This window comes from Pongo pygmaeus, chromosome 19 (assembly GCF_028885625.2).
Source record: "Pongo pygmaeus isolate AG05252 chromosome 19, NHGRI_mPonPyg2-v2.0_pri, whole genome shotgun sequence".
NCBI lineage: Eukaryota > Metazoa > Chordata > Mammalia > Primates > Hominidae > Pongo > Pongo pygmaeus.
Genome location: NC_072392.2, coordinates 18,389,884 through 18,416,316, shown reverse-complemented (window position 1 = coordinate 18,416,316; position 26,433 = coordinate 18,389,884). Strand labels below are relative to the sequence as shown.

The following is a 26,433-nucleotide window of genomic DNA, read 5'->3' as shown; positions in this document are numbered from 1 at the left end:
AAGGGAAGCCTTTGCCTAGGTGCTGGGGAAGGGCCCAAGCACTCTCACTAGTCAGCACAGCCATCAGCTGAAGACACAAAACCCAGATTATAAATAATTTCATTTTTAATTCTCTGTACAAAACTTCTCAATCTATGAAAATAAAGTTTGCAAAAGGCAAAGTAGCACAGGAGCCTCAGGTCAGGAGGCTGAGCACGCTGACCTACACTATGTACACGTCTCTCTCCCACGACGGAGAGAGAGGCCTCTGGGGCAGAGCCCTGCTTGCAGTCCGGGAAAGCCAAGTTGGCTTCCGTCAGCACAGGGAAATGTACCCCTCTCTTCCCTGTAAACAGGAGGAAAAAAGCCACTAAGGTGCCTGCAGAGCAAGGAGGGCCCCCCCCCCAAAACGGCTCGGCCCCTGCAGTGCCCCGATCGGCCACCAGAGGTCAGCACCGTCATGGCCGCCGGTCTTAGGGTCGGGATCGCGCCCCTCGGGCCTTCCACCGCGAAGACACACAGCAGCCGCAGGTCGACCTGTGGAGGCCAGGGTCTCTTGCACTGCCTTCGGCCTTCAGAGCTTCGACGCAGGACAGAAGCTGCACGGGACCTTAGTGGCTAGAGACAGGGGTGCTGAAGCCGGGGACACGGGGTCTAGCTGGAAGTGACAGTGGTCCCACCGCCCAGGCGCATGAGCATCTGCTGACAGTCGTGCAGCAGCCGGCGATCGCCAAGCTTCTCGAGTGTGCGCGCCGCCTCAGCCAGCATGCCCACGCGCTGCCCGGGCGCCGACAGGAAGCCGGGGGGCAGGTAGCAGGAGGCCAGCAGCAAGGCCTCCGCGTGCTCCCGCCGCGTGGGCCGCGGCTCCAGCTCCGCCACCGCGCCTGCGCACACGAGGATGTGTCAGGGATGGGTCTCAGGTTGGCCACGCCCCCGCGGGAGCCCCGCCCACACACAAGCCAGGGCATCTGCTGCCTGTACCTGGCACACAGGTACCTGGCGGGGGGCTGGTGGGTCCCCCTCTCCTCACCCTAGTCTCAGCCCACACACAAAGTCCACAGACAGTCACGCACGTGCAGTCATGTATCCCACAAATGACAGTCACCCCACTGATTTCTTGTGAAAGGAATTGTCATCAGGTAACCATCAAGAAGATGCTTGGTCATTTTTTTTTTTGAGACACGGACTCTCCCTGTCACTCAGGCTCACTGCGGCCTCCAACTCCTGGGCTCAAGCTATCCTCCCAACTGAGCCTCCCAAAGTGCTAGGTGTGAGCCACTGCGCCAGGCCTGTCTGTCCCGTCTGACACACACACAGCCTCCCTTGGTATCACACCCCATGTGCGCCCTTCCCTGCTGAGCAGACAGCACATCCCTGGTCAGCAGCTGCCCCCTCACCTCCTTTGCCACCGGGGCCTGCCCGCCGCCTCAGACTGCGGTCGAGGAGCTGGTGTGTCCGTGTGGGGCTGGCCCCCGCCATCAGCCGGGCCGTGGCCTCATGTAGGAACACCTGGGGGCCAGGAGAGTGGAGGCTCAGGGCTCTCCATCTCCACCACTGCCTGACTCCCCATCTTGAGGACAGGGCCATCGGGCACTCACCCTCCGCATGGCGGGCCGGAAGCTCTGTGCCAGCCGCCTCAGGCTGCTCAGGTCCCGTTGGAAGCCACGCAGCTCAAGGGCGGAAGCATGGGGCCTGCTGCTGGTGCCCTGGGCTGCCGGGGCCGGGGCCGGGGCCGGGGGCTGCTGCTGCCGCCACAGGCTGGTGCGCACCACAAGAAGCAGGTCACACAGGAACAGCTGCACGGCCTGGGGGTGGCAGGCAGGGCAGGGGTCACCAGGGCTCCAGCTCTGGGAGGGGCAGGATGGGGGCCCGCGGTGCCAGGGGCCGGCTCCGGGCTGCACTGCCGAGGCACTGCACCCGCCTCACACACGTGCAATGCAACAGCAATGCACCGCGGGGCCGCCCGCCTCTCTCGGCCCCCACACCCGCCACCGGCCCGGGAGCAGCTGTCCAGCCCTCCTGATGCAGGGCCTCCAAAGGCATCCTACCATACCATCCACCCCCCTTCTCCCAGGGATGGGGAAACTGAGGCCAGATAGGGGCAACCCCTCTCCTCTGGACAGAAGCCTTAGCCAAAAAGCAGGGTCTGCTAGACCGCCTATCCTGTGCTGCTTGGGCTAACCCCATGGTCTTCTGCAGCCCCTGGGGGCTGGGGAGAAGGACCAGAGAATGGAAAGCTGAGTCCCCCAGCCCTGCCAGGCCCCTGACCCCACCCCTCACCTTGTCAATGGAGCTGCTGGCTGGTGTGGTAGCCAGGCTGTCCTGTAGGTACCCACTGGCCTTCTCACAGATGGTCAGGCTGGCTGGACCAGACTCTGCCTTGGCACAGCCCAGCAGGGCCCAGGCAGCCTTGAAGGAGTGCAGAGCTGCCCTGGGCAGGGGTCTCCTGTTGGGACCAGGGCAGAAGAGTGCCAGTCAGGCCAGTCCACAAGCCCTGGCTGAGTGCCCCCCACTGCCCTGGCTCGAGTTCCCTGAGGAAAAAAGGTGGTGACTCCTCCTGCACAGAACAAAGGCTGAGTGAGGCACAGTGCCCAGGGGGTGAGGAAGGCTGAGCCCGGGACCAGGCAGGAGGAACCTGCCGTGCACTCACTCAGACTCCTGCAGCACCCGGGGCAGGTGCTCCACCAGCGGGCACAGCCGCTCAGCCGCCTCCTCATCCCGCCGCAGCCAGTGGATCACCACAGCTGTCAGAGAGGCCCACCACTTGGCCACCGGGTCTACGCCTGTAGAAGAGGGAGGGTCCCCTGAACCCTCAGTCACGCTGCACGAGGGTGCTGAGAAGGGAGCCAGGGCAGGGGCCGGGGGCTCACCGGTGGTGGTGGCCATGCTGGAACTGATGGAGAAGCTGCAGGCAGGAGCCCCCGCAGCATCAGAACAGCTGTTCAGCAGCTGCAGGTACCCGAGGGCATCCGAGAATTCCCTGTGGAAGGAGAGAGCTGGCTGTCGGAACAGATGGCAGGGGTCCTAGGAGGGTGCTGGCCCTCCCCACCTGCCCACCAGAGTACAGCCTGGCCCCTGGCTCTGCGAAGTGCCACCGTCTCCTCCCACAGGCTGGTGGGGAGAGGAAACTCAGAGAGGAATGAAGGGCGCATGGCACGCACGGTAGCCCAGCTCTGGCCCTCTCCGCAGGGTTGAGGACAGAGCTATTCTCAGAATCCTGCCGGAGGGGCCTTGCCTGGAGGAGGGCACGACGACACTTACTTGTCCCCATCAGCTGACCCAGGGCTGGGGCTGGGCTGGGTCACACAGTTCAGTGCTCGCTCCAAGAGATGTTCCCGGAATAGCTGAGTCACCTGGGCCAGGGGGTCCACTGTGGAGAGGAGGAGGTGAGTGGGGTGGGGAGCAGGGCCCCACCCTCCTCTCCAAGCTAAGGGCTTTTTCCTGGGTGGGCTGGGGCCGCATGCAGGGCCACTGGGAAGTGCCGGCATGCCCCTGGGTGCAGCCCCTGCCGAGGACAGGGGAAAGCGGGTGGACATAACTACCATCAGCACCAGCCTTGGCCAGGACAACACGGAGGCCTGCCCTACGCTGCTTCCAAAGGAAAACCGACTTGAGAAGGTGCCACTGTTGGCTCCACTTCCTTACTCCACAGCGGCGCTGCCTGGGGTCACTTCTCCAATTAGCCACCTGCCCATCAGTCCCTGCATGTGCTTCTGAAAGCCCCAATAGGAACGAGAGGCACCCAGGCCTTTCCCTTCCTGCAGCCCCCACAGCAACAACCCAAGGCAGGGAGAAGGACTGGGGTGGCCAGAGACAGCCAGAGGTTCAGGCGACAAGGGACAGGACAGGAATGAGAATGCGGGACAGGAGACGGGACAGGGAAGGGGTAAGAGAGCACCTGGGTTCCCGGCCAAGCTGTACAGGCTCTCCCGTGGGGTACTGAGCACGGCCCAGTCCCCATCCACGAAGAAACGGTGGCCCACGGGGTGGCAGAGCCACTGCATGGCAGGAGGCACTGAGCCACTCTGTGCCAGGCAGGCCTGGCGGGCACTGCTCAGGAAGAAGCGCTGTAGGGGAGGGGACTGGGCTGTCACAGTGGACACAGGCTGGGGCCAGACCCCGGGCCGAGCCCCAGCTTGGCCTGGAGCCCCCCTGGTAACCACTGCCACATCCCGTGTAGCTCTTACCCACGGAGCCTCTGGAGAGAGCTGCAGGGATAAGCCCTCAGCGCCCCCCACCACCCACTCACCGTCAGAAAATGCAAGGCCCGTGGGAGACTGGTCTTCACTCTCAATGCAGCTGCCACATAGATCTCGGCCAGCGTCGCCACAGACACGGCATCCCCTGCACACTCTGCCAGGTTCAGGGCACTCAGCGCCAGGTTGGTGGCAGTGAGGTGCCCGCCTGTGTACTTCCCTGGAAGGCAAGCAGGCATGAGGCTGTGGGTGGAGCACAGGCAGCAGGGAGCACCTTGGAGCCCGCCCCACGCTCGGTCCTACCCATGGTGTGCAGCTGGTGCAGCTTATGGTAGACCAGGGCTGCGTCTCGGGCGCTGGCGCAAGCATCCACCCGCAGAGCACAGTCCTGCTGCAGGCCCCCTGCCCGGCCTGCCAGCCAGCGGCCCACCCAGAGACGCTGCAGCAGGTGACGGATGAGGTTCCAGAGGAGGCTACAAGCCAGGTCAAGGTGGGAGGTGGGCAGGGGCCGGCCCAGTGCCCGCAGGGCCAGCCACAGCTGCTGGGCAGCCTGGGCAAAGTCTCCCTGTGGATGAGGGTTTTCCAGGTGAGAAAAGTGAGGTCAGAGCAGCTGCCCCATAGCTCAGAAAAGCCATCCACAGCAGGCTCTGGAGGGGTGGTGGGGGTCTGCGGCTGCGCGGCCAGGCACAGGGAGGACAGGACAGATTCATGGTGTGCACAGGGAGCAAGGAACAAGGGTTGACACCCAGCACCTTCCCGGCCTGGGGTCCCTGCCCTGCCCACTCTGCCGGGGCCAGCCCCTTACCCGGGCCAGGTCCAGGTCAGCCTGCTTGCGATGCCTCCAGAAGTACACGGCGGGGCCTGAGTGGGGCCGTGTGACTGGCTCACCGTAGACAAAGAGAAGCACCAAGGAGACCAGCACCAGCAGCCCATTGAGCAGCCAGACCACTGGGGGCAGCAGCCACTGGGCCCAGCCAGGGCCATCTATGGACAGAGGGAAAGCTGGGGACACAGCTCCCAGGAAATCCAGAGCCCCAAGTTCACAAGTCTGGGGGCTCCCCCCGAGCGTCCCTCCCAAAGATGCCCAGGCTGGCCAGTCCCACCTCTGCTCTCGGTGCCCAGCACGTTACGCCCAGGGCTATGGTAGACGCTGGTGGTATCTGAGGGGCTGGGAAGTCCCCGGGCCCCCAGCAAGGAGGCCAAGGGGTTGCAGGACAGGCAGAGGAAGACGAGCGTGCACAGGGCCAGGCGGGAGCGGTCCAGCATGCCCCGGCTGTGCGAAGACGGCCGCTGCTCTGGCTTTGCCTGGTGGGGGTGGGCAGGGTCGTGAGGGCAGAACCAGAGGGACCCCAGAGAGCACGGGGCTGGGAAGGGGGGGTCAGGATTCTGCCCACCTTACTGTGGGACCCCACATGGCTCCAGGCCTCAGTTATTCTGTCTATGAAATGGGAGGTAGGATCTGTTAGGGTCTTCCCGGCCCTGTCCTGAGGCTCAGAGGATATGGCTGGGAGTGGGGAAGGGGGCACCGTGGCAGGGCCCAACCTTGCTGTCCTCAAAGGCTGGGCTGTCAGGCTCCGAGTCACTGCCACTGCCACCGCTGCCACTGCCCCTGCTGCCAAGGGACAAGGGGCTGCTCTGGAAAGGTGAGCCAGCATCCGAGGGGGGTGGGGTCAGTGTGTCCTCCACCTCAGTCTTCACGCCCTCCATGAGCACGTCTGTGTTCCCTCCACTGCCACAGGCCGACACCAGATCCTTCAGTGATTCTGTGGGCCGAAAGGAACAGAGCCAGGAGTAAAGGCTGGATATGTGACCCCAAATCAGAGCTTAGGCCCTTGGGGGCCTAGGGACTACTGTAGCTCCTAAAGCTAGCCCAGGAAGCTTCGATGGGGTTGGGTTAGGGCCAAAGGGAGGCACCAGGTCTCTTTCAGGACCAGAGGTAACCAAGGGACTAGAGCTGAAGGCGGGGCTAGAGCCAACGGTGAGGTGGGCGAGGCAGAGGGTGGGCCAGAACCAAGGGTAGGTGGGGCTAGGGATGGGGTGGGGCCAGGAGGCGGAGCTGGGCTAGTGAAGAGGCCAGACTGGAGCTCAATAAAGCCAGGACTCACTGCTTTTGTGGACAGCAGTGCGCAGACTTAGGTTCTCCTGCTTGAGTTTCTGGTTGCTGTGTTGCAGAAAGCGAATGTAGTCGATGGCCTTGCGCAAGACAGCAGATTTATTCAGCTGCACGGTGTGGGAGGGAGGGGGAGCGCACAGGTGGCCCGTCAGGTCGGGGGTTGTGGGGTTGGGGGGCCCTAGCAAGGGGGTGCGGAGCTGCTTTGCAACATTACTGCCTCAGGACATTTGCACTTGTTCCTTCTACCTGAAACGTTCCTCACCTAGTAGCACCCACCTCCCAGGCCGGGCATAGGGTTAGGATGTAAGATGCAGACAGCAGGGTCTGGCTAGCTGCTGCTGTGCCGGCCGCCGTCTCAGGGAGGCCTTCCCTGGCTACCACCAGGGAACCCTCACCATCCCTCTTCCTGCTTTCTCTGCAATGAGCCAAACGTGGTGGTCTCGAGCACTTATTCATCCTGCCTACCATCCATCTCCCCCACCAGAACGTCGGCTCTTCTTTGAGGGACAATTTTTGCCTGTCTTGTTCATTGCTGCATCCCCAATGCCTAGCACAGCCCCACCTTTATTGAAGAGGCCTGCAAACCAGTTTAACTAAATAAACGAGGCTGGCCAGGCCTGGGAAGGCTGAAGTCCAACTCCCTGCTTGTCCAGGCTCAGTCTCACTCCCTCTCTTCCTTCCAGTCGCCCCTGATCTGTTCCTTCCTAGGGACACCCCGGTCTGTGCCGCTGCAGGCCTCTGCACACCTTTGCCTCAGTGCCCACCACCAGATCCTTGAGCTCAATGATTTTGTCGTTGATGGAGGAGCGGTAGCGCTTCTCAATGGCGTTGTGGGCTGTGCGCTTCTCTCCACGGCTCTGGGCAGAGCCCGAGGCCTTGCTGCCAGCTGCCAGCCGGTTGATAGGCAGCTTGTCCGCATCTACGACCAGTGGGACTGTTGCCAAGATGGTTCCGCCACTCACCAGGGTCTGCAGGGCCAGGCACATGTTACCAGGTGGGCATGTGTGTGTGCAGACCCCACTCCCTTATGCCCTGCCCACATCACCCACCGGCAAAGGCCCTGTCTGCACAGTGGTGCCGGAGACCAGGGGGCTGAGACCTGCCGCCTTCACAGTGGCTCCGTCTGTCTTCACGGCTGTCAGAAGCAGCGAGTCTGCCTTGATGAAGTGGGGCTGCAGCAGGACCTGAGGGTGGGAGACGCTTGGCCGTAAGCTGTGTGTCTGGGCCGGGGCTGTCCCCTCCCCAGCCCCTGGCCAGACCCCCTCACCGGGACCTGCTGGATCTGCGAGCTCACAGTGGTCGTTACAGGGGCTGCCGTGGGGGCAGCTGTGACTGTCAGTAGCTGCTGGGGGACCACACTCTGGGCCTGGGTGTGCAAGGAGACGGGCGGGACCCCTGGCGGGGAAGCCAGTGGCAGGCCAGGCAGAGGCTGCTGGGTGCTCCCAGGAGGGCTTCCTGCAGAAATAAAGCCTGGGGCTGCAGGCACAGACCTCCCTCTCCCACTTTCAACCTGCTCTTCAGGTCTCTATCACCGACGGGCCTTGGATGAGTCATTGCCCCATGTGGCTTCCTGTGGACAGTCCCTGCCTGGGCTCTGATGCAAATGCACTGGCTTCAAGCCAGGCCTCCAGTCCGAGGTTGTGCCTACCCTGGCAACAAGCACACCAGGACTGCTAGTAACAGGGCGTCTCAAGCAGCCGAGTGGAGCCCCAGTTTCTAAAGCCTGCACAGACCTCTACTCACATCACAGCAGAAGCTTCTTCCTGTGCTCCTCAGAGCCCCACCCTGGGTGTCCCCTCCCGCCACACATCCCCCTTACCTGTAGAGAAGCCTCCCGGAGGGCTGGGGTAGCCTAACACAGGGGTGGAGCTGAACTGCGGTGGGGCTGGGGCTGGGAAGCTCTGTGGCAGGAGGGCCCCTGGCAGGGGCTGTGGGGTGGGGGTCTGCAGGATGCTTAGTGGCACTGACTCTTCCTTGATACCAGGCCCAGGGGAGAAAGCGGGCATGGACGGGTACATCTTCAATGGAGTGGGTGCAGGCTGGGGAGGGGACAGGGGTGAGGGTGCTGCCTTTGGCCCGCTCAGGAAGGCTTCAAGAGAGGAGCTCAATGTGGCAGGAGGTGGAGACAAGCTGCCTGGGGAGCTGGTATCGGGGCTGGCAGGGTCTGTGCCCCCTGCCCCACTCCCAGCATACGGTGGGTCAAACAGGCCAGGGAAGTCACTGTCTTGGTTGTTGATAAGCTGAAGCATGTCTGAAAAGGAGAAGAGGATGCGTGAGCGAGGCAGAGACTGACCCCCAAACAGGGCATCACACACATCCAAACACAACCTTATTTGCACAACCCTTGTTGGCACACAGCTGTATGTGTGGGCAATGCCACCGGGACAGAAAGCCACCCACAGGAGCTGGTGTTCCCGGACACACAGCCGTTTTGCAAGTACCTGTGCTGTCTAGAGCAATGCCTGCTGCTGTGAGTGCATCACAATACCTGGACAAGGTGGGCACCACAAGGCTCACAATCTTACCCCACAGCTAGGCTGGGGCTGAGCCCAGGGTCGGGCCCAAGACAGCAGACTTCAGAGCCTGAGCTCTTCCCACCATCCAGTATTTGCCCAAACATCTAGAAACATCCTTAGTCCACAGCAAACAGCAGGCTCACATTCATTCACTCATTCAATGAGCATGTGCTGAGTGCCCACACTATGCCAGGCACTGTTCCTGGCTGTGAATGAGAAAAATCCCTGCCTAGAACTAGGCGACTTTCTGGGGAGCTGGGAATGTCCTGTATCTTGATGTGGATAGTGGTAAACTTTTACTCCTGTCTTCAAGAGGCATGCATTCTACAAGACATCCACCTCTGAGTCCACACACACACACACACACACACACACACACACACACACATACTGCACCGTGGACTCAGACCAGCTTCCAAGCATTTGCCCATGAGGTGACCAACCCTTCCAGACAGCTCTCCTGCCCTCTCCACAGTCCACCACCCCCGACCCCACACAGAACAAAAGGAATCCAGAGGCCCAGGTGCAGCCTTCCCTGGCCCCACTTGGGGCCTGTTTCTCAATGTGTGAAACGGGGGGCATGCCTCCATCCACAGATCCAGCAGCTCCAGTCTTTGGGATGGAGATGGGGATGGGGAGGGAGGAGCAGCCTAGGGTAGAGGGGGTCTTCATATAGGAGCGATGGGCCCCACACCCCGCCATTGGCCACTCCTGGTCTCATCCTAAAACGCCCCCCCAGCAGGATCCTCTGGGCACTGAATTTGACAAAGCAACTTAGAAACTGCTGAGGAGTGGGTGATTTTCCCCTCCCCTCAGTTTATAGGGGGAAGAGGGGTGCAGAGAGAGGCAGGATTGCCTTGAGGCCCTGAAGAAGTGGTGGGATCCTCTGTGACCAAGGACCAATTGTGCAGCCTGGGCCCACTCTTCCTAGGGCAGCGCAGGATCCCCAAAGAGAATGGCAGACAGGGAAGTCCCCCAAGAGGACCCCAGATCAGAGCAGGGTCCTCATCCACACTAGAAGGACTCTAAGGGTGGGGGCCCATGTCAGAAGGGTGGGTCTGGTCCAAAAGCCAGGCCCGCTGTGGGGCTACCCACATTGATGGGGCCAGGCAAGACCCCTAATCCTCACCCACAGCTGAGAGGGTGATGTGATCATTGGCCCCATTCTACACATGAAGAAACTGAGCTGTAGAGAGGTGACTTACTGGCCTAAGTTCTTATAGAGTCAGAGACTCAACTGAGTCCAGACCCTACTTGACTCCAATGCCCCAACCACTGGCCACTACCCTAGACTACCTCAAAAGATTAGCTCACCTCAACTTGGAAACAAGAAAAGACACTGAGGTTCAGGGAGGACCACAAGCAGCCCAAGAGCATGCAGTGGGGTTCAAACCCAGGTCTACAAAATCCCAAATCTATTGTCTCTCTGCCTTTTCTTGCCCCACCAAGAAGCCAAGAGCCAGGCTGCCATCACCAACCCATTACTCAGTGGAACAGACCAAGGCTTAGGGCCGAGCCAGCTGCTGGCCACATGGCCAACCAGTGTGACTCTGTGTAGAGTTCTGGGCTCAAGTCCAGGCTTTGGCTGCAGCTAAGTAGCCTCAAGACCCAGGCCTGGCCACTCAGGGCTTTGATTTCATCTCTGTAAAAGCAAGTGCTGTCTGTCCTGACTCCTTCCTCCTCATACAGACTGGGACACACTCCCACCTCAGCCCCACCTGGCCATGGGCCCTCTCCCCCAGCTGGTGACTGGCAGCCTATCTGGCTCAGCCCAGGGCCCTCTAACCCACTCATGGTGGCACCTACTGGGTCAGAATGCTCTACAGGACCCATGGGGGCCTCCAGTGCTCTCAGGATCCCCAGCCTGAGCTCCCAGCCCTGCCCACCACCAGCTTGAAGTGGAGCCTGGACCAACAGCCTCCTCTCACTGGCCCCAGTTTCCTCATCTGTACAACAGAAAAGATTAAACCCTTTTTGGTAGGGCTGCCCGAGGCTTTGCTTGGCAGGCAGCTGGCACAGAGTGGAGACCCAACATTTCCTACTGACAGGTACCCAGGTAGGGAAGCTACTGCAGGAAGGGAATTTCCTAGAGCAGTTGGCAGAACAGGATGGGGTGGCAGTCCCAGTCTTCCTGGCTTCTCAAGTAGAAACCTCTCCTGGTTTGTGGACCCCCCAGGTCACAAGTCATCAAGTCATAATGGACTTTCAACTGCAGGGTTTCCCACCCCTTTACCCCAGTCCGTGTGAGACTCTTCGATAGATGGGGGAAACTGAGGCCTGAAAGAAAAACTGACAATTTTGACAATCTAGGGCTCCCACTGTCTTCCTGAAAAGTCTAAGATGCCCACAATAGGCAGGGGTGCCGAACAGGGCAGACGCTGTGGCAGACAGAGGGACAACGGGCCCTCCTCCCTGCTTCCTCCTGGTCCTCTCCCAAAGCGGGTGCAGAGAATGTAAAGAAGACCACCCTCTCCCTCCAAACCCTCTTAGGTCGGGATGCTGCTGTTGGGTCTCTAAGCAAACCCTTCCCCCTTGAGTTGCAGGGGGCACTAATTTGGTTGGAGGTAGCCCCCCACTTCCCCAGCGAGCTGGTAACTGTCACACCTTCTCCCTCGGGAAGGGGCTCTTTCCTGCTCAAGTTCCGTAGCCCGCATGCCCGCCCACCCGAGGAGAACCTGCAGGAGACGGAGGCATTGTATAAAGGGCTGGCGGGGGGCCTCCAAAAATACCTTCGAACGTGCAATCCATGGCTCCGCGATCTGCGCCCGCCCTTGGGGCGTCCAGGCGGTTGGCCCTACCCCTCCCCGCGCCGACTTCACCTGTCAAGGCGCGGCGGAGTTTTGAAGCCGTTGAACGCTGCGGTGCGCCCGCCCCGCCCCGCCCCGCCCCGCCCCGCCCCCAGCCCCGCCCCGCCTGCAGGTCCCACCCCTCCCCGCCCTTCGGGGCTGCGGGCCGGGCATCGGGTGAGCGCGCGCGGCCAATCAGCGGCCGCGCTGCCGCCTCGCTAGGGCCCCGCCCCGGCCCCCGCCCCACCTCCCCACGGCGGCGGGGGCTCGAGTTTCACCCCGCGGCGGTGAATGGGGTTGGGGTTACTAGCGGACGTCCGCCTTTAACCCGCTCGGCGCCAGCGTCTGCCGGGGTTACTGGCGGTCACTGGCCCTCAGCTCCCGCCCCCTTCGTTAAAGGGTCAAAGCAGAGAAGTCCTGGCGCAACACACCAGAACTCTGTGTTCGAAATCACTGGTTCGCTGGCACCCTGAGCGAGCCTTAACCGCTCCAACCCTCCGTTTACTCCTCCAGAAAACAGGACACTCATTATCTCCCTGGCGTCGAATGGTAGAAGGGAGATAATACGGGTGCAGCACTTAGTACGCAAGAAGCGTTTAATTAAGGCCAAGGGCTGCCGAGTGGTAGCTGCGGTGGGTGCAGGCACCTCCCCCTTCTAGGGCAGCCCCAGGAAGGGGCCACCCCTCACCACAGCGGGGCTGATGGTATGGGATGAGGCCACTCCTGAAAACAGGTCACTTCCGGGAAACTGAGGCCTGGACATAAGGGTTTCCTGACTGCCAGCACCGATGTCCCTCTGCCGAGTGGGTGAAGTCTGCCCCTCCCCCTCAAGGCCTCACAACCCAGCAGTCACCAAGTGAATCCCGACCCACTATTCATTGTAGGGCCCTGGGAGGCCAGGCAGGGCTGCAGTCCCTGGGACAGAAGATGGGTAAGGAAGGGGTGACAGGCTCTAGGGTTCTTTTGAGGAGGTGCCTGGGGCTGTCTTCCCTCTTTTGTCAAAGGTAAAAGTTGCGCGCGCGCGCGCACACACACACACACACACACACACACACACACACACACACACACACACACACACACACACACGTGATGAGAGCCTGGCCAGATGATTTTGCAGCCAAGTAGACCACCAGCAAAGCCTGCCTCTGCCCCAACCTGCAGGCCAGCGCCTCTGACCGGTCCCCGCCCCAGTTGGCTGCAACCTGGGAAGGTGCCTGAACCCTGGGCAGACCCAGTGACTCAGCAGTCCATTGGGGGCTGGAGTCCCTGTGGCCTCAACCTTGCTCTCTTTTCAGGACCCTAAGCAAGAAAACCCAGCCATGTCTCTCTTGCACCCTGTCCTCGCCACCGCCGTCCAGCCCAGGCCCTTATTTCCCAGCTTTGGGAGGTTCAAGGACAACAGACGGCCTCTCTAGCATGGCCCAACCCTCCCCTCAGCCCGCGGGTGTTCCTTCACCCCCAAAACAAAACACAGCATTGCTCTTGGCAAAGGCTCTGACATGAGTGACTTAAGACAGGGAAGCGTCCTTGACCCAAAAGCACACTGAGAGCTGAACTCCAGGCATGAGTTCCCCATGGCCTCCCAGCCTGGTTCTTTCATTACTTTGCTCCCCAGTTTCTGAGCCTAGAATGTGGTGAGACCAACAAGCAGATACTAGCCTGAGACAGCAGGGCCAGGGCCATTGTCCCCTCCCCTTACCCATCTTGGCTTTACCACATATTCCTGCCTCTTACTGTGTCTTTATTTGTCTCATCTTCCTGCTCTAACCCCCTCCCATCCCACTGAGGAAGCGCGATGGGAGAGGGCGGTTGCTCTCTGAGCCCCAGGGGCAGCAGAGTCATTAAAGACTCTGGTGGGGGTGGGGCGGAGGGGGCCTTCCAAGAGGAGGGGGTGTGACCTGGGAACAGAGGGCCGGCCCTTGGGCAGAGGGCACAGACTAAGCTAAGATGCCCCGAGGAAGGGGGAAGGGCCTGGGTGCCACTGGCCATGGCCAACCTCTGAAACAAGGCCTGGCCAAACCCTGGCTCACTCTCCCCCGGGGCTGATCTACTGGCCAATTTCTTTTTTTTTTTTTTGAGACAGAGTCTGGCTCTGTCACCCAGAGCACAGTGGAGTGCAGTGACGCAATCTCAGCTCACTGCAACCTCCGCCTCCCGGGTTCAAGTGACTCTCCTGCCTCAGCCTCCTGAGTAGCTGGGATTACAGGTGTGCGCCACCACACCTGTAATGAAATGTAATTTTTGTATTTTTAGTAGAGATGGGGTTTCACCATGTTGGCCAGGCTGGTCTCGAACTCCTGACCTCAGGTGATCCTCCCGCCTCGGCCTCCCAATGTGCTGGGATTACAGGCGTGAGCCACCAAGCCAGTTTCTGTGGAAGCTGGTCACCAGGTTAAGACTGAAAAAGGAAACGCTAGAGCCAGCCCTGCAGCCTCCCTCAGAGACACACCCAAGTGGGCTATCTGGGGCTACATGCCAGGCCCTGCTCTTCCTTCAGCCCCTCACTTGCTGTGTGATGGGGACAGTCTACTCCCCACCCTCTGAGCTCCCACACCTACGATCTCCAGAGGTGGGAATTCTGGGAGAGCAAGTGTGTAAAACATCCATCACTCAACAGTCTCAACAAAGGTTAGTTCTCTCTACAGCAATTAGAATGGTTTAGAACTGGAAAGTCAGGTAGTGAGTTGCCTGATACTTGCAGTATTCACGTGGGAGCTCCATTACCATTCAATTGAGTCTTTTTTTTTTTTTAAGGGGACTTAACGGGGCCAGTCTAGAGTAAGGCAGCTGAGGCACCTTGGGTGCACAATTTAAGGAACAGCCTCTCTTGCCTCCCCTAGTCCCTGTCCTGGAAGCTGGCAGAGCTGGTCTCTAGAGGCTCACTGTGGCACCCAAATTGCGGCCCACCTGTGGGTGAACCGGGCTTCCCACGAACACTGAGAAGGCCCTTGTGGTTCCCACACACACTCTCAACACAGGAAGGAAGAGGAGGCATAGACTCTGGGCCATGGTGGCCCCACCTGCTCCCTCGTTCACCTTCCCCAGGCTTGTGAAGCCCTGCCACCCCTACCCAAGCCTGGGTTCCTCCTCTTCCCTCTTCTTCTTCCTCTCCTGCCCTGATTCTATCAGGACCCAACAGGAAACCTGAACCCCCACCTGGCATCCCTCCCCAGTTCTACCTTCAAATCTCTCTCTGAAGGCAGATGCGGGCGCCCTTTAATGACTCTGGCCGATGTATTCCGCGAGGCCATGAGGGAAATCCTGGGCAGGCCTCATAGCACGCGCTTGCAGGGCCCAACGCTGACCAGCACAGAAGCCTACAACCCACACAAGGCCTTGAACCCCAAACAACCTCCTGGAAGAGGGAGCTCTCCACCTGCCCCCACAGCCTTGTCTACAGAATCCAGATCCATCTCTCTGACAATATCTACTGTGTGCCAATCCTGTGCCAGGCACTGGGGCCACTGTAGATGAGGTGGTCAGGGCAGCCCATCTTAGGAGGTAACATCTGAAAGGACGACTGAATGATATGAGGGAGTGCGCCAGAAGGGAGGGCAGAAGAAACAGTGTGTGCAAAGGCCCTGCAGTGGGCGTGGGAAGGACAGGAGGAGTGGAGGCAGTGAGGGGGTGGAGGCCAGGACGGCCACCAAGGAGCTGGGATTCCAACTCAGGTTAGTCTGTCATCTGAGCCAAGGACCCCAATTCTCCAGGGAATGGGTGGGAAAGGGATTTGCAAATTGTTCCCTGCACTGCAGACCACAAAGCTGCACCAACTGTGAAGAAGGGTCAGCCACAGGGGAGGACGCAGCACAGGGGCTCGTGGGATTCCAGAGCACACCCTCGGCCTGCTAATGGAGGCAGCAGGGTGAGGATGGGTGCCCACCATCCCTCCGGGGAGCTGGGCTGCACCCCACCTGCTGTTCTGCTCCCACCAGGCACCTCCTTGATCCTCCTAACTGGAGTCGGCGGTTCTCGTGTTCTCAGCTGGTCGTGTATCCAGCAGTGGCACAGGCTGCCCTTTGTGCACTCATGGCTGCCCCGGGGGCACAAGTGTGTGCCGGCTCTTCCCGGAATGGGATGCACCCATGGCTGGAGCCCCAGGTGCACCTGGGCGCAGGTTCTCTTGAGGAAACTAAGGCTCAGACAGAGGCCTGGTGCCCAACGTCCCACAGCTGCCATGTGAAGAATCTGGTACACAAACCCCATTCTGTGGACCCCAGAGCCTGCCCTTCAGCCCCAGCCTGCAGGGGACAGCAGTGAGCCCCAACTCCAGCCTGCCTCTGCCCTGACCAGCTGTCCTCATTTGTCGCAGTTCAGTGAGTGTGTGCAGAGTGCAAGGACAGAGAGGACAACACGAAGCTCGTTAAGGCTCAGCTCCAGCACTGCCTCCTCCCGGAGGCTTCCTAACCACCACCCCCCCAGACCTATCCACCTGCCCTGCCAAATTAGAGGCTGGGCCTCAGCTGGGGGCCCCTCCTGTCAGGGCCTGAACCAGCTGTGACCCCAGCCTCACCCAGCACAGGGCTGACCACAACAGGGACCCCAGTCAGAGGCCGCGCAGATTCCAGCCATGGCTTCCTCCACCCTCGTCTGCCTCCACCCCCATCCCCTAACTGGTGTCTCCCTGAGCCTCCCTTTCCCTGCCTGCTTTCTGAACACCACACACTATTGAAGGCCAGGCTGTTTCCTCCACCAGGAATGCCCTTTCCAGCTGGCGAATTCCTATTCCTCCATCAAAACTTGCTCTGATGCCACCTCCCATTCTTCCCTCGTCTGTGCCCCTCCACACGCCAGCTCCCAACATACTGACCGTCCCACCCTATAAACCTCAGAGCCACGCTTCCTCCTCCCCACTAGGCTCTTCCCGGAGCTACAGGTGTGTGGAATTACCCTCAACAGAACCTGTGAGATGGCGATTACATGTGATGCTGGTCGGCACCAATTCAGACACCTTGTCTGAGAAGTGGCCCAGGGCACATACTTATCACTGGCAGCTGAAAACAACCCACGGGCCTGATGCAGTGGCAATTCTGGGAGTAGCCCCTGCTGCTGGGCACCTGTTCTCAGTCAAAATGGCAGTGCTAAGGTTAGGCGCGGTGGCTCACACCTGTAATAACAGCACTTTGGGAGGCTGAGGCAGGCGGATCACTTGAGCCCAGGAGTTCGAGACCAGCCTGGGCAATGTAGCAAGACCCCATCTCTACAAAAAGTTTTAAAAATAGCTGGGCATGGTGACATGAGCCTGTAGTCTCCGTTACTCTGGAGGCTGAGGTGGGAGGATCCCTTGAACCCGGGAGTTCAACATTGCAGCGAGCTGTGATTGTGCCATGGTATTCCAGCCTGGGTGACAGAGCAAGACCCTGTCTCTAAAAACAAACTGGCTCACGCCTGTAATCCCAACACTTTGGGAGGCAGAGGCAGGTGGATCACGAGGTCAGGAGATCGAAACCATCCTGGCTAACATGGTGAAATCCAGCCTCTACTAAAAATACAAAAATTAGCTGGGCGTGGTGGTATGTGCCTGTAGTCCCAGCTGCTTGGGAGGCTGAGGCAGTAGAATCACTTGAACCCAGGAGGCGGAGGTTGCAGTGAGCCGAGATCGTACCACTGCACTCCAGCCTGGTGACAGAATGAGACTCCATCTTAAAAAAAAAAAAAAAAAAATATATATATATATATATACACACACACACACACTCTCACACATATATATACACACACACACACATATATATTTCTCCCTCTTGAGTTGTTTCTCTGCAGCTTGTTTTAAAGCTCACATGAAGGCAGCAAGACGTTTTCAAGCTGCCAGGCTCCAGTCTGGAAAAGATAAAGCCCTTTACAACCTTCCCTACAACATATTCCCTTTTCTTCTAGCATCACCGGCACTGGGTGATGGTCATTGTCTTTTATGTACTTTTGGTGGCTTTGCTTAGTCCCAAGGCTGTGACCAGAACTTTGAAGATGCTTTCACTCACATTTCCAAGGCTGCCTTGATGTGTTTTGCACAGAAACCACCATCTGTGGCCAGATGGCCACTCTGCCCCTCCTCCCCCAGCCAGAAACACTGCTTCCTCAGCAGGTTCTTTTTGTTTGTTTGTTTTGAGACAGGGCCTCACTATGTTGCCCAGGCTGGAGTGTAGTGGTATGATCATGGCTCACTGCAGCCTCGACCTCCTGGGCTCAAGCAATCTTCCAGCCTTAGCCTCAGCCTCCTGAGTAGCTGGGACGACAGGCACTCTCCACCATGCCAAGCTAATTTTTTTAGTTTGGGTCTCACAATGTTGCCGAGGCTGGTCTTGAACTCCCGGACTCAAGCGATCCTCCTGCCTCAGCCTCCCAAAGTGCTGGGATTACAGACGTGAGCCACTGTGCCCAGCATCGATTATATTCCATGGAAGCCAAGGATAGGGTGCTTGCTCCCCGTGGCGGGGGGTGCTCCCCACTGGCCTAGTCAGCCCCATCCTGTCTCTCACCAACTCCAGACCACCACATGGTAGATGCTCAGAACTTGGAACCACAGCCTGGTACATCCTAGAAACTTCCAGCACAGGCTCCTTGGGTAATTGCTGCTAACATTTGTTGAGCTAAACCTATCGGGTGCCAGGTACTGGTTAGGTGCTCTAAATGGTGATTTGTTTGTTTGTTTTCTCTAAAACAAACAGGGCCTTGCTATGTTGCCCAGGCTGGTCTTGAACTCCTGGCCTCAAGCAATCCTCCAACCTCAGCCTCTAAAGTCAATAAGATTATAGGCGTGAGCCACTGCATCTGGCTAAATGGTGATAATAATAACACTAACTGGCATTGGTTCAGGGCCTACTATGTGCCATGCACTGCTTAAGCCCTCACTCATCGGATCCCCACAATTCCAAGAAGCTGCTTTTAGTACTGTTCCCTTTACATTGTTAAGAACCTGAAGATTCTTGGACTTGTCCAAGGTCATACAGTAGGGCTGCTTGTTAAGACCCCTGATCCCAGCCTTCTAGCTGCAGGGAGCACAGGGACCGCAGAGCCTGGCAGGGGCAGCATGTAGAGGCAAGGCCTGCTGGGAGACAGCTGCAGGGACGGGGAGTCAATTAGGAAAGGAGCTCAAACAGGGTTCGGGGTAGGCCACAAATTCCCCCTAGGGGGATGGACCCCCAGCCCCGTCCCACCTCCCACAAGCCCCAACCCAGCAGGGGACCCACACCTGGGAGCCAGTCTCAATGGCTCCCTGACCTCTCACCCCTGAGCCAGTTAAGGCTTTCCCCACCTCACCCCCGACACACACAGCCGCCCCTGTGGAGCACATGGTGCAGGCTGTCACACACTGTCAGTGCTCAGGGTCAAAAGGCATGTCCACATGGCCCGTGGCTGCTAGGAGACAAGGTCAGAGGCACTTCCTCTGGCCGGCCTGGGCTCCACCTGTCAGCAGGCAAAGTCCAGATCCCAGGCCTCTGCTGGCAGTGACTCCTGCCCGGAGCTGACCGGGTCACTCAGGATGTTTGTGTCCAGCTAGGTGAATGTTGGGCGGAAGGTAACTCCCGGCCACCTGCCCACTGCCTCCTTGGACCCACTCCCAGCGCCCTCCTCTCCATCCCCCCAACCCTGTCCCTTCAGATGCATTAGGGCTGAACCCCTGGGGGCTCAAAGGCAGCAAATCCTACAGCCTCCATCTCCTGCTTTTCAGGGGAGGCCCCCACAGTTCAGAGAGGGCAAGGTACTTTCCCTAGGAGAAACAGCAATGCGTGGTCGCACTGGGAGGACTTTCTGCTGCCCTGGGGTTAGACAGGCTGGATGCAAAGAGGCAGAAAAAGGCATGGGAAGGGGAACATGTCTGATAGGTGAGACCCCCTCAGGCTCCACCCCTGAGGGGCTGTCAACACGGGGATGAGGGAGAAGTGGCACCATACCACAACAGGCTGTGCCTGAGGTGGGGGTTCTGGATAAATGGGCAATATCATAGGAGGGGCATGTTTGGCAATCTTTGCAAGTCTTGAATGCCACACTGAGGCAAGGGAACTTTTTTTTTTTTTGAGATAGAGTCTTGCTCTGTCGCCCAGGCTGGAGTGCAGTGGTGCGATCTCAGCTCACTGCAAGCTCCGCCTCCCGGGTTCACGCCATTCTCCTGCCTCAGCCTCCCGAGTAGCTGGGACTACAGGTGCCCACCACCACGCCTGGCTAATTTTTTGTATTTTTAGTAGAGACGGGGTTTCACTATGTTAGCCAGGATGGTCTCCATCTCCTGACTTCATGATCCGCCCGCCTCGGCCTCCCAAAAGTGCTGGGATTACAGGCATGAGCCACTGCGCCTGGCCGAGACAAGGGAACTTTATCTTGGAGCACTAGGGAGCCATGAATGGTTGGAGACCAGGGGAGTTCTGTGCTGTGAGCTGGGGCAGTGACTAGTCTAGAGCTGTGTTTTCTAAGGAGTGCCAGTGCTTGGTGGGACTAGGGAGAGAACTGGGGCATGAGATATCCTGGGGAGAGGTATGGGGTGGCAGAGCGGGCCCCCAGTGTGCCCCACCAGGGCTGGCCTGGACCCAGCAAACAGCCAGACACATGACTAGAAGCAAGGCCCTGTCGTGGCTGGGCTGGGCATGCTGGGAGGGACATCAGGGTGGGCGAACTCTGAGAACGCACTGCTCAGGGCAAGATGACACCCAGAAGGGCTTTCTGGGAAGCAGCCTCTGATGGGGCTTGGCAGACATCTGGGGTCCGACAGACAAAGAGCAGACATGACAGGGTCCAGGCAGAGGAAAGAGAACCCGAGGCCCCGTTCCAGGCTCTTGGCCAGAACTCTGTTTCCGTCTGCCTCTTCTGCACTCATAAGCTTGTGCAAAATCGGATAAATTAATCCTCAGCAGGGAGGTGAAGACTGCCACGGGCTTAACAATAATCCCCAACACAGGTACAGGGCCATCTCCTGATCCATCCTCCCCCGACAGCCGCAAGGTACTCTGAGGCCCAGGAGGAGACAGGCTCACCTGAGGTCTTGGTGCAGAGGCAGGACTCAAACCCAGGAAAACTATAGCCAGGGCAGTGCCTTCACCCACAGATGCAAGGACTTATAGAGGCAGCTCCATCCCCAAATCCATTCACATGACAAGAGTTTGGCTGTGGCAGGCAGCAGGACCGGATGGGGCCCAAGGCCCTTGGCTGGCTCACCAGGGCTGGTTCCCAGTCTGATGACTCAAACACTGCTCTGGACTGGGATGGGGAGGTAGCCACATAGCCTCTGACCCCTCTGTGACCCACTTCCAGGCCCCCAGAATAGCCCCTGTGGAGGAGCCTCCCTCAACCCCTCATCCCCATTCTTAGGAGCCCAGTGATTAAGAGCTTAAGAGCTAGGCTCTGGAGCCCACAGCCTGGGTTTGAATTCTGGCTCTGCCATCATCTGGCTGTGTGATCTCAGGCAAGTCACTTAACCTCTCTGGTCCTCAAGGCTGTCATCTTCATCATATGTCTACCTACTTGGGGTTGTCAGGGGATTAAGTGGGATTATCAACACACTGTCTGGAACACAGTAAGTACTCAATTAGTGTTTTCTGTTCACATTACGATCCTCCATCCGAGCAGCCAGAGGGAACTGAAGCTTGGTGTGCCCCTGCTCCGACCGCCGACTGTCCTCACATCCAGCCCAGCTCTGCACTCTGGCACTCAAGGCCGGCCTGGCCCCCTCTTATCCCTCATGTCTCTCAAGGGATCTGGCATTTCCACCCCCAAATCTTCAGACCTTATCAAACCTGCTCAGCTCCACTCCTGGTAGAAGAAGCTTCAAAAGCAGGCTTGACCTCTGACCATCAATTCCCCTCCCAGAACCTCATCCTAGGAACACAGTGAGGATCCGGGCAAAGACTGGCCTCAGTGGCCGGGCGCAGTGGCTCAAGCCTGTAATCCCAGCACTTTGGGAGGCCGAGGCGGGCAGATCATGAGGTCAGGAGATCGAGACCATCCTGGGTAGCACGGTGAAACCCCGTCTCTACTAAAAATACAAAAAATTAGCCAGGCATGGTGGCGTGCACCTATAGTCCCAAGCTACTCGGGAGGCTGAGGCAGGAGAATGGCATGAACCTGGGAGGCGGAGTTGGCAGTGAGCCGAGATCGTGCCACTGCACTCCAGCCTGGGTGACAGAGCAAGACTCCGTCTCAAAAAAAAAAAAAAAAAAGACCAGCCTCAGTGTTCACTGCAGCACAGTTTATAAAGATATAAAACAACCTAGGTGTCCATCGACAGGGAATCAGGTGGGTAATAAGAGGGAACCTTACTGTCGTCTGGCTGTTGACATGGAACCAAGCAGATTCCAATCAGCTGTGAACCAATGGACCCTATTTTAATTTATAAAAATACAGATCCAGCCGGGCACGGTGGCTCACGCCTGTAATCCCAGCACATTGAGAGGCCGAGGTCGGCAGATCACGAGGTCAGGAGATCGAGACCATCCTGGTTAACATGGTGAAACCCCATCTCTACTAAAAATACAAAAAAATTAGCCTGGCGTGGTGGCGGGTGCCTGTAATCCCAGCTACTCGGGAGGCTGAGGCAGGAGAACTGTTTGAACCTGGGAGGCGGAGCTTGCAGTGAGCCAAGATCGCACCACTGCACTCCCGCCTGGGCGACAGAGCAAGACTCCGTCTCAAAAAATAAAAAAATAAAAATAAATAAATAAATAAATATATACATACAGATCCATAGCTGCCCGGGGCTGGGAGCAGGAACAGGAATTGACTAAAGAAGTATAAGGGATCTCACTGTGTGATAAAAATGTTCTACAGCTAGTAACTGTCACACAACTCAGAAAGTTAACTAAAAATCATTGAATGATATACTTAAAATGGGTAAATTTTGTGATACATAAAGTATACCTCAATAAAGTTGTTTTTAAAAAATTGATGAAGGCCGGGCATGGTGGCTCATGCCCTGTAATCCCAGCACTTTTGAGAGGCTGAGGTGCGCAGATCACCTGAGCTCAGGAGTTCGAGACCAGCCTGGCCAACATGGCCATCTCTACTAAAAATACAAAATTTAACCAGGCGTGGCGGTACACGACTGTAATCCCAGCTACTTGGGAGCTGGAGAATCTCTTGAACCTGGGAGGCAGAGTTTGCAGTGAGCTGAGATCATGCCACTGGACTCCAGCCTGGGCAAAAGAGCGAGACCCTGTCTCAAAAAAAAAAGTTTATGAAGAGTGTGCAGCCATCCCCAAACACACATACACACAGAGAGAGAGAGAGAGAGAGACAGAGACAGAGAAAGAAAAAGAGAGAAGAAAAGCTCTTTCACATAATTAGCAGGGCTTATCTCTGGGTGGTAGGTTTAAAGTTTTTTTTGAGACAGAATCTCACTCTGTCATCCAGGCTGACTGCAAGGGCACGGTTATAGCTCACTGCAGCCTCTAAGTCCAGGCTCAAGCAATCCTCCCACTTCAGCCTCCAGAGTAGCTGAGACTACAGGCACATGTCACCCACACCCAGCTAATTTTTTATTTTTGTAGAGACAGGATTTCGTCATGTTGCCCAGGCTGGTCTCAAACTCCTGGACACAAGTCATCCTCTTGCCTCGACCTCCCAAGTGCTGGGATTATAGGTGTGAGCCACCACCCCTGGTCTAAAGATTTTATTTTCTTCTTTTTGCTCACTTGCATTTTCTAATTTTTCTACAATGAAAAAAGATGTGTGGAATTGGGAAGAAAAACAGGAAGTTTGAATAAAAACTGAAAAATCCTCTACTGAAGTGGGTAAAGCTGAGCCCTGCCTAGTGAGAAGGGGCTGCCCCCAGTCTTCAAGGAGCTAGGACTGCCCCCACTCTCTCATAGACTAGACCTTGGGCCACATGGCTGCCCATGCCTGGCCTTTGGGTCTGGAGAGACAATGTTTTTATCCATGAGTCAGTAAGAAAGGTCTGTATCAGACCTGTGGCCCAGACCGGATTCTGTCAGTAAGAAAGGTCTGGGCTGGGAGCAGTGGCTCACACCTGTAATCCCAGCACTTTGGGAGGCCGAGGTCTCCTGATCACAAGGTCAGGAAATCGAGACCATCCTGGCTAGCACGGTGAAACCCCGTCTCTACTAAAAATACAAAAAATTAGCCAAGCCTGGTGGCGGGCGCCTGTAGTCCCAGCTACTCGGGAGGCTAAGGCAGGAGAATGGCGTGAACCCGGGAGGAGGAGCTTGCAGTGAGCCAAAATTGCACCACTGCAAAACAAACAAACAAACAAACAAAGGTCTGTATCAGACCTGTGGCCCAGAACAGATTCTGTTGTCCAACTTGCCCATGAAGGGAGGGTTTGCATCATTTTTCTGGAGGTGGAAACTAAGGTTTAGAGGGTGAGAGGGCTTGAGCAGGATGACAAAGGAAGTGAGGAGTGTCCAGGTTCAAGCTCTGACCCCAAAGCGCATGTCCTCCTGGCTTGGTCACGTTGCCTCTTGGACTACACTCACTGGGCCCAGTGATGTGGAACTGGTAGTTGAATCAGGCCCAGATCTCCCTAAGGCTTGGGATTTCAGGGTTCATCACTCCAGAGGGCAGTGAAGGACAACCCCTCATGCCAGGGATAGGGGAGGCTGTTTTGGAAAAGCCTCACAATCAGGGCCTCTCCTCTGGGGTCCTCCCCTAGCCCAGCCCCAGGGGGAAGGAGGGAGGGCTGGGAAGCTTCTGGGGCTGGCAACCAGCTGGGATCATCTGCAAGGCTGCAGTAGGGCAGGAGTGGTGGTGGCATAGATGTATCTGTTTTGCCAACCCCAGGGCGGCCACGGGTTCCATGGACATATCCATTCAGGCTGTGAGTCTAGGCATCTTGTTCCTGCAACCTTGGCCTCAGTTTCCTCATCAACCAAGTGCAACTTAGCCAGTGTTGCTGAAACTCCTGCACCGAAACCATGGAGGCAATTTGCTAGGGGCTTCCGTTTGCTCTATCTACAAAATGGAAGCAACGGGCCTTCTAACTGGCACTTGGTGCCACCGTTGGCCCCAAACCCCTTCTCATCACAGCCAGCGTGATGCTCCAAAGATGGAAGCCGGTGCCACTGTTCTGCTCCACCATTTCCCTGGCCGACCAAGTCGGTTCGCGTCCTCCTCCTCCCTGACCTCACTCCTTTGCAAGCCTCTAACTCCTCACACTTAGGCCCTGCCTCGAGGCCTTTGCCCTTCCCTTGCCGTGGCCTGGAAAACATCTTTCCTTGCTGGTCCTGGGGGTGACCCTCAGGTCTCAGCTTAGAAGTCCCTGACCGCTCTACCCAAAGTAGCCACATCCCTGCCCTCCCCCAGCCTCGCTCCACCCAAGGTGCAACTAAATAACCCGTTTGGTTTCCCGGGAGATTTTTGTGTTCCCGAAAAGAGGGGGTACCCAGGTCTGTCTGTAAACCCTCGGTGCCTAAGACGGGGGCTGGCATTCAGTGTATGTCAGTGAATGAGTGCGGAGGCGATGCCCGTCGCAGACCCGCAGAACCCGACACAAGGCGGGGGAAGGGCGCGAGGCAGCGCCCGTGCGCATGCGCAAGAGCTCCAACGCCGAGCTGAACTCTCGGGCCGGAGGGAATGACCGTGAGTAACCTCGCAATTACGTCACGGCTGGGGCTGGGGCGGAGCTTCGGCGACGCCCGGGTCCCCAGCTTCAGCCGTGGCCACCACAGGGCTGGAGAGTCACCGGTCGGGCGGCACCCGGCCTGGGACGCGTAGGGGCGCACGTGTCCCGGCCCGGAGCCGCCAAGGGACCCCGGCCCGGCCCAGGAGCCCTCACCCCCAAGCGCGCAGCCCGAGACGCTAGGGCGGGAACCAGGGAGGCTCGGTGAGGCTCCGGACACCGAAGCTCACGGCACGCAGCTCAGAGACACCGGGAAGTCCCGTGCGAGCACAGCACGGAGCTGGCGCCCGTGGGGGAGACAAAGGCCAGGGAGGCACCTGCGCGCCCCCTACTTGCGCCACCCGGCGCAGCTTCAAGCCCTGCCCGCCCTGACGCACCTTCGATGTCGGTCAGCAGCGCCAAGTCCAGATCGCACGGCTCGCCCAGCGCCTGCTCCAAAGCCGCCTCGCTGAAAGGTGGCTCGTCCATGGCGCAGCCGCCTCCTCCGGGAGGCCCGCCAGGCCCGCCGCCTCGTACGGCCCTTCCTAGGGAGCGCCGCCGCGGCCCCGGCTCTCGGTCGCCGCCGCCGCTCCGCGCGTTCGTGTCCTGCCCTGGCCTCGCAGGCGGCCCGGCGCCGGCGAAAAGTTCCTCGGAAACTGGGTTCCCCCGGTCGCAGCTCTGCTGGGCGGTCGAGGCGGAGGCGGGGCCTTTCGGGGAGGCCCCGCCCTCCCAGATAGACGGCCCCGCCCCACCTTGAGAGAGCGGGGGACCCCTGATCCCCGGTCTGCGCCACAAATCTCCCCTCCGCCGGCCCCTCCTCCAGAGCGCCCTCCAGTCATTCATTTTATCCAGCCTCGCGCACAACGGCAGCGGCCTCTGGCCGGCTGCTGCGGGAACGCGGGCAAGCCGAGCCCCATCTCTGGGCCTCTGTTTCTCCAGCACCAAGCAAGGGAGCTGAGTGGAAGCCCCAGGCCTGGGCCCATCCCAAACTTCATTTCCTCATTTCCTAGATTTGACTCTTTAGAACAAGACAGACCAGGATCCAAGTTATAGGGGTCCCAGGCCTGCTGTGTTGTGAGCAGGCCTGATGTAACTGCTGGGCCAGTTACATCACTCTGCCTCAATTTTCCTCATTTGTAACATGGGCCTAATGATGCTTCCTCACGGGCAGGCTGGGAGGCTAGTGACAATGTGGAGGGGAGCATGACCTGTGAGATCAGCCTGCCCCCTCTCTGCAAAGAAACCAGAATATTGGCCTCTGAGGACAGGAGTGGCCAAAGAAAGAGGCTGGAATTTCCTA

The 26,433-nt window shown here is 58.4% G+C and overlaps 1 protein-coding gene across 4 annotated transcripts; it reads right to left on the bottom strand.

The window, feature by feature from the left end:
- Positions 1 to 87: 87 nt before the first annotated feature.
- SREBF1 (sterol regulatory element binding transcription factor 1) lies at positions 88 to 25,828 on the bottom strand. Of its 4 annotated transcripts, XM_063656609.1 has the most exons (20): positions 25,532 to 25,825; positions 11,534 to 11,623; positions 8,108 to 8,539; positions 7,556 to 7,743; positions 7,338 to 7,472; positions 7,035 to 7,256; positions 6,281 to 6,395; positions 5,718 to 5,938; positions 5,279 to 5,480; positions 4,981 to 5,159; positions 4,479 to 4,740; positions 4,229 to 4,395; positions 3,878 to 4,046; positions 3,241 to 3,349; positions 2,850 to 2,959; positions 2,630 to 2,762; positions 2,260 to 2,425; positions 1,578 to 1,784; positions 1,377 to 1,488; positions 88 to 863 (listed from the first exon to the last, which is right to left on the bottom strand). In XM_063656609.1, the coding sequence occupies exons 1-20, from the start codon at positions 25,620 to 25,622 to the stop codon at positions 634 to 636; spliced, it is 3,540 nt and encodes a 1,179-aa protein (XP_063512679.1). In that variant the 5' UTR covers positions 25,623 to 25,825; the 3' UTR covers positions 88 to 633. The 4 variants fall into 4 exon arrangements, with proteins under 4 accessions (XP_063512679.1, XP_054315172.1, XP_054315173.1 ...); XM_054459197.2 differs by lacking the exon at positions 11,534 to 11,623 and having other exon boundaries at positions 25,532 to 25,828; XM_054459198.2 differs by lacking the exon at positions 25,532 to 25,825 and having other exon boundaries at positions 11,534 to 11,703.
- Between the last annotated feature and the right edge of the window lie 605 nt (positions 25,829 to 26,433).

What these genes read in the sequence shown, in the direction of transcription:
- SREBF1 (XM_063656609.1), bottom strand. Translation starts at nt 25,622, where the DNA reads ATGGACGAGCCACCTTTCAGCGAGGCGGCTTTGGAGCAGGCGCTGGGC. An exon ending in GCTGCTGACCGACATCGAAG is followed by an intron (nt 11,624 to 25,531) that starts GTGCGTCAGGGC and finishes GCGCCTTGACAG; the next exon opens with GTGAAGTCGGCGCGGGGAGG. An exon ending in GCTGGGCACCGAGAGCAGAG is followed by an intron (nt 5,160 to 5,278) that starts GTGGGACTGGCC and finishes CTCTGTCCATAG; the next exon opens with ATGGCCCTGGCTGGGCCCAG.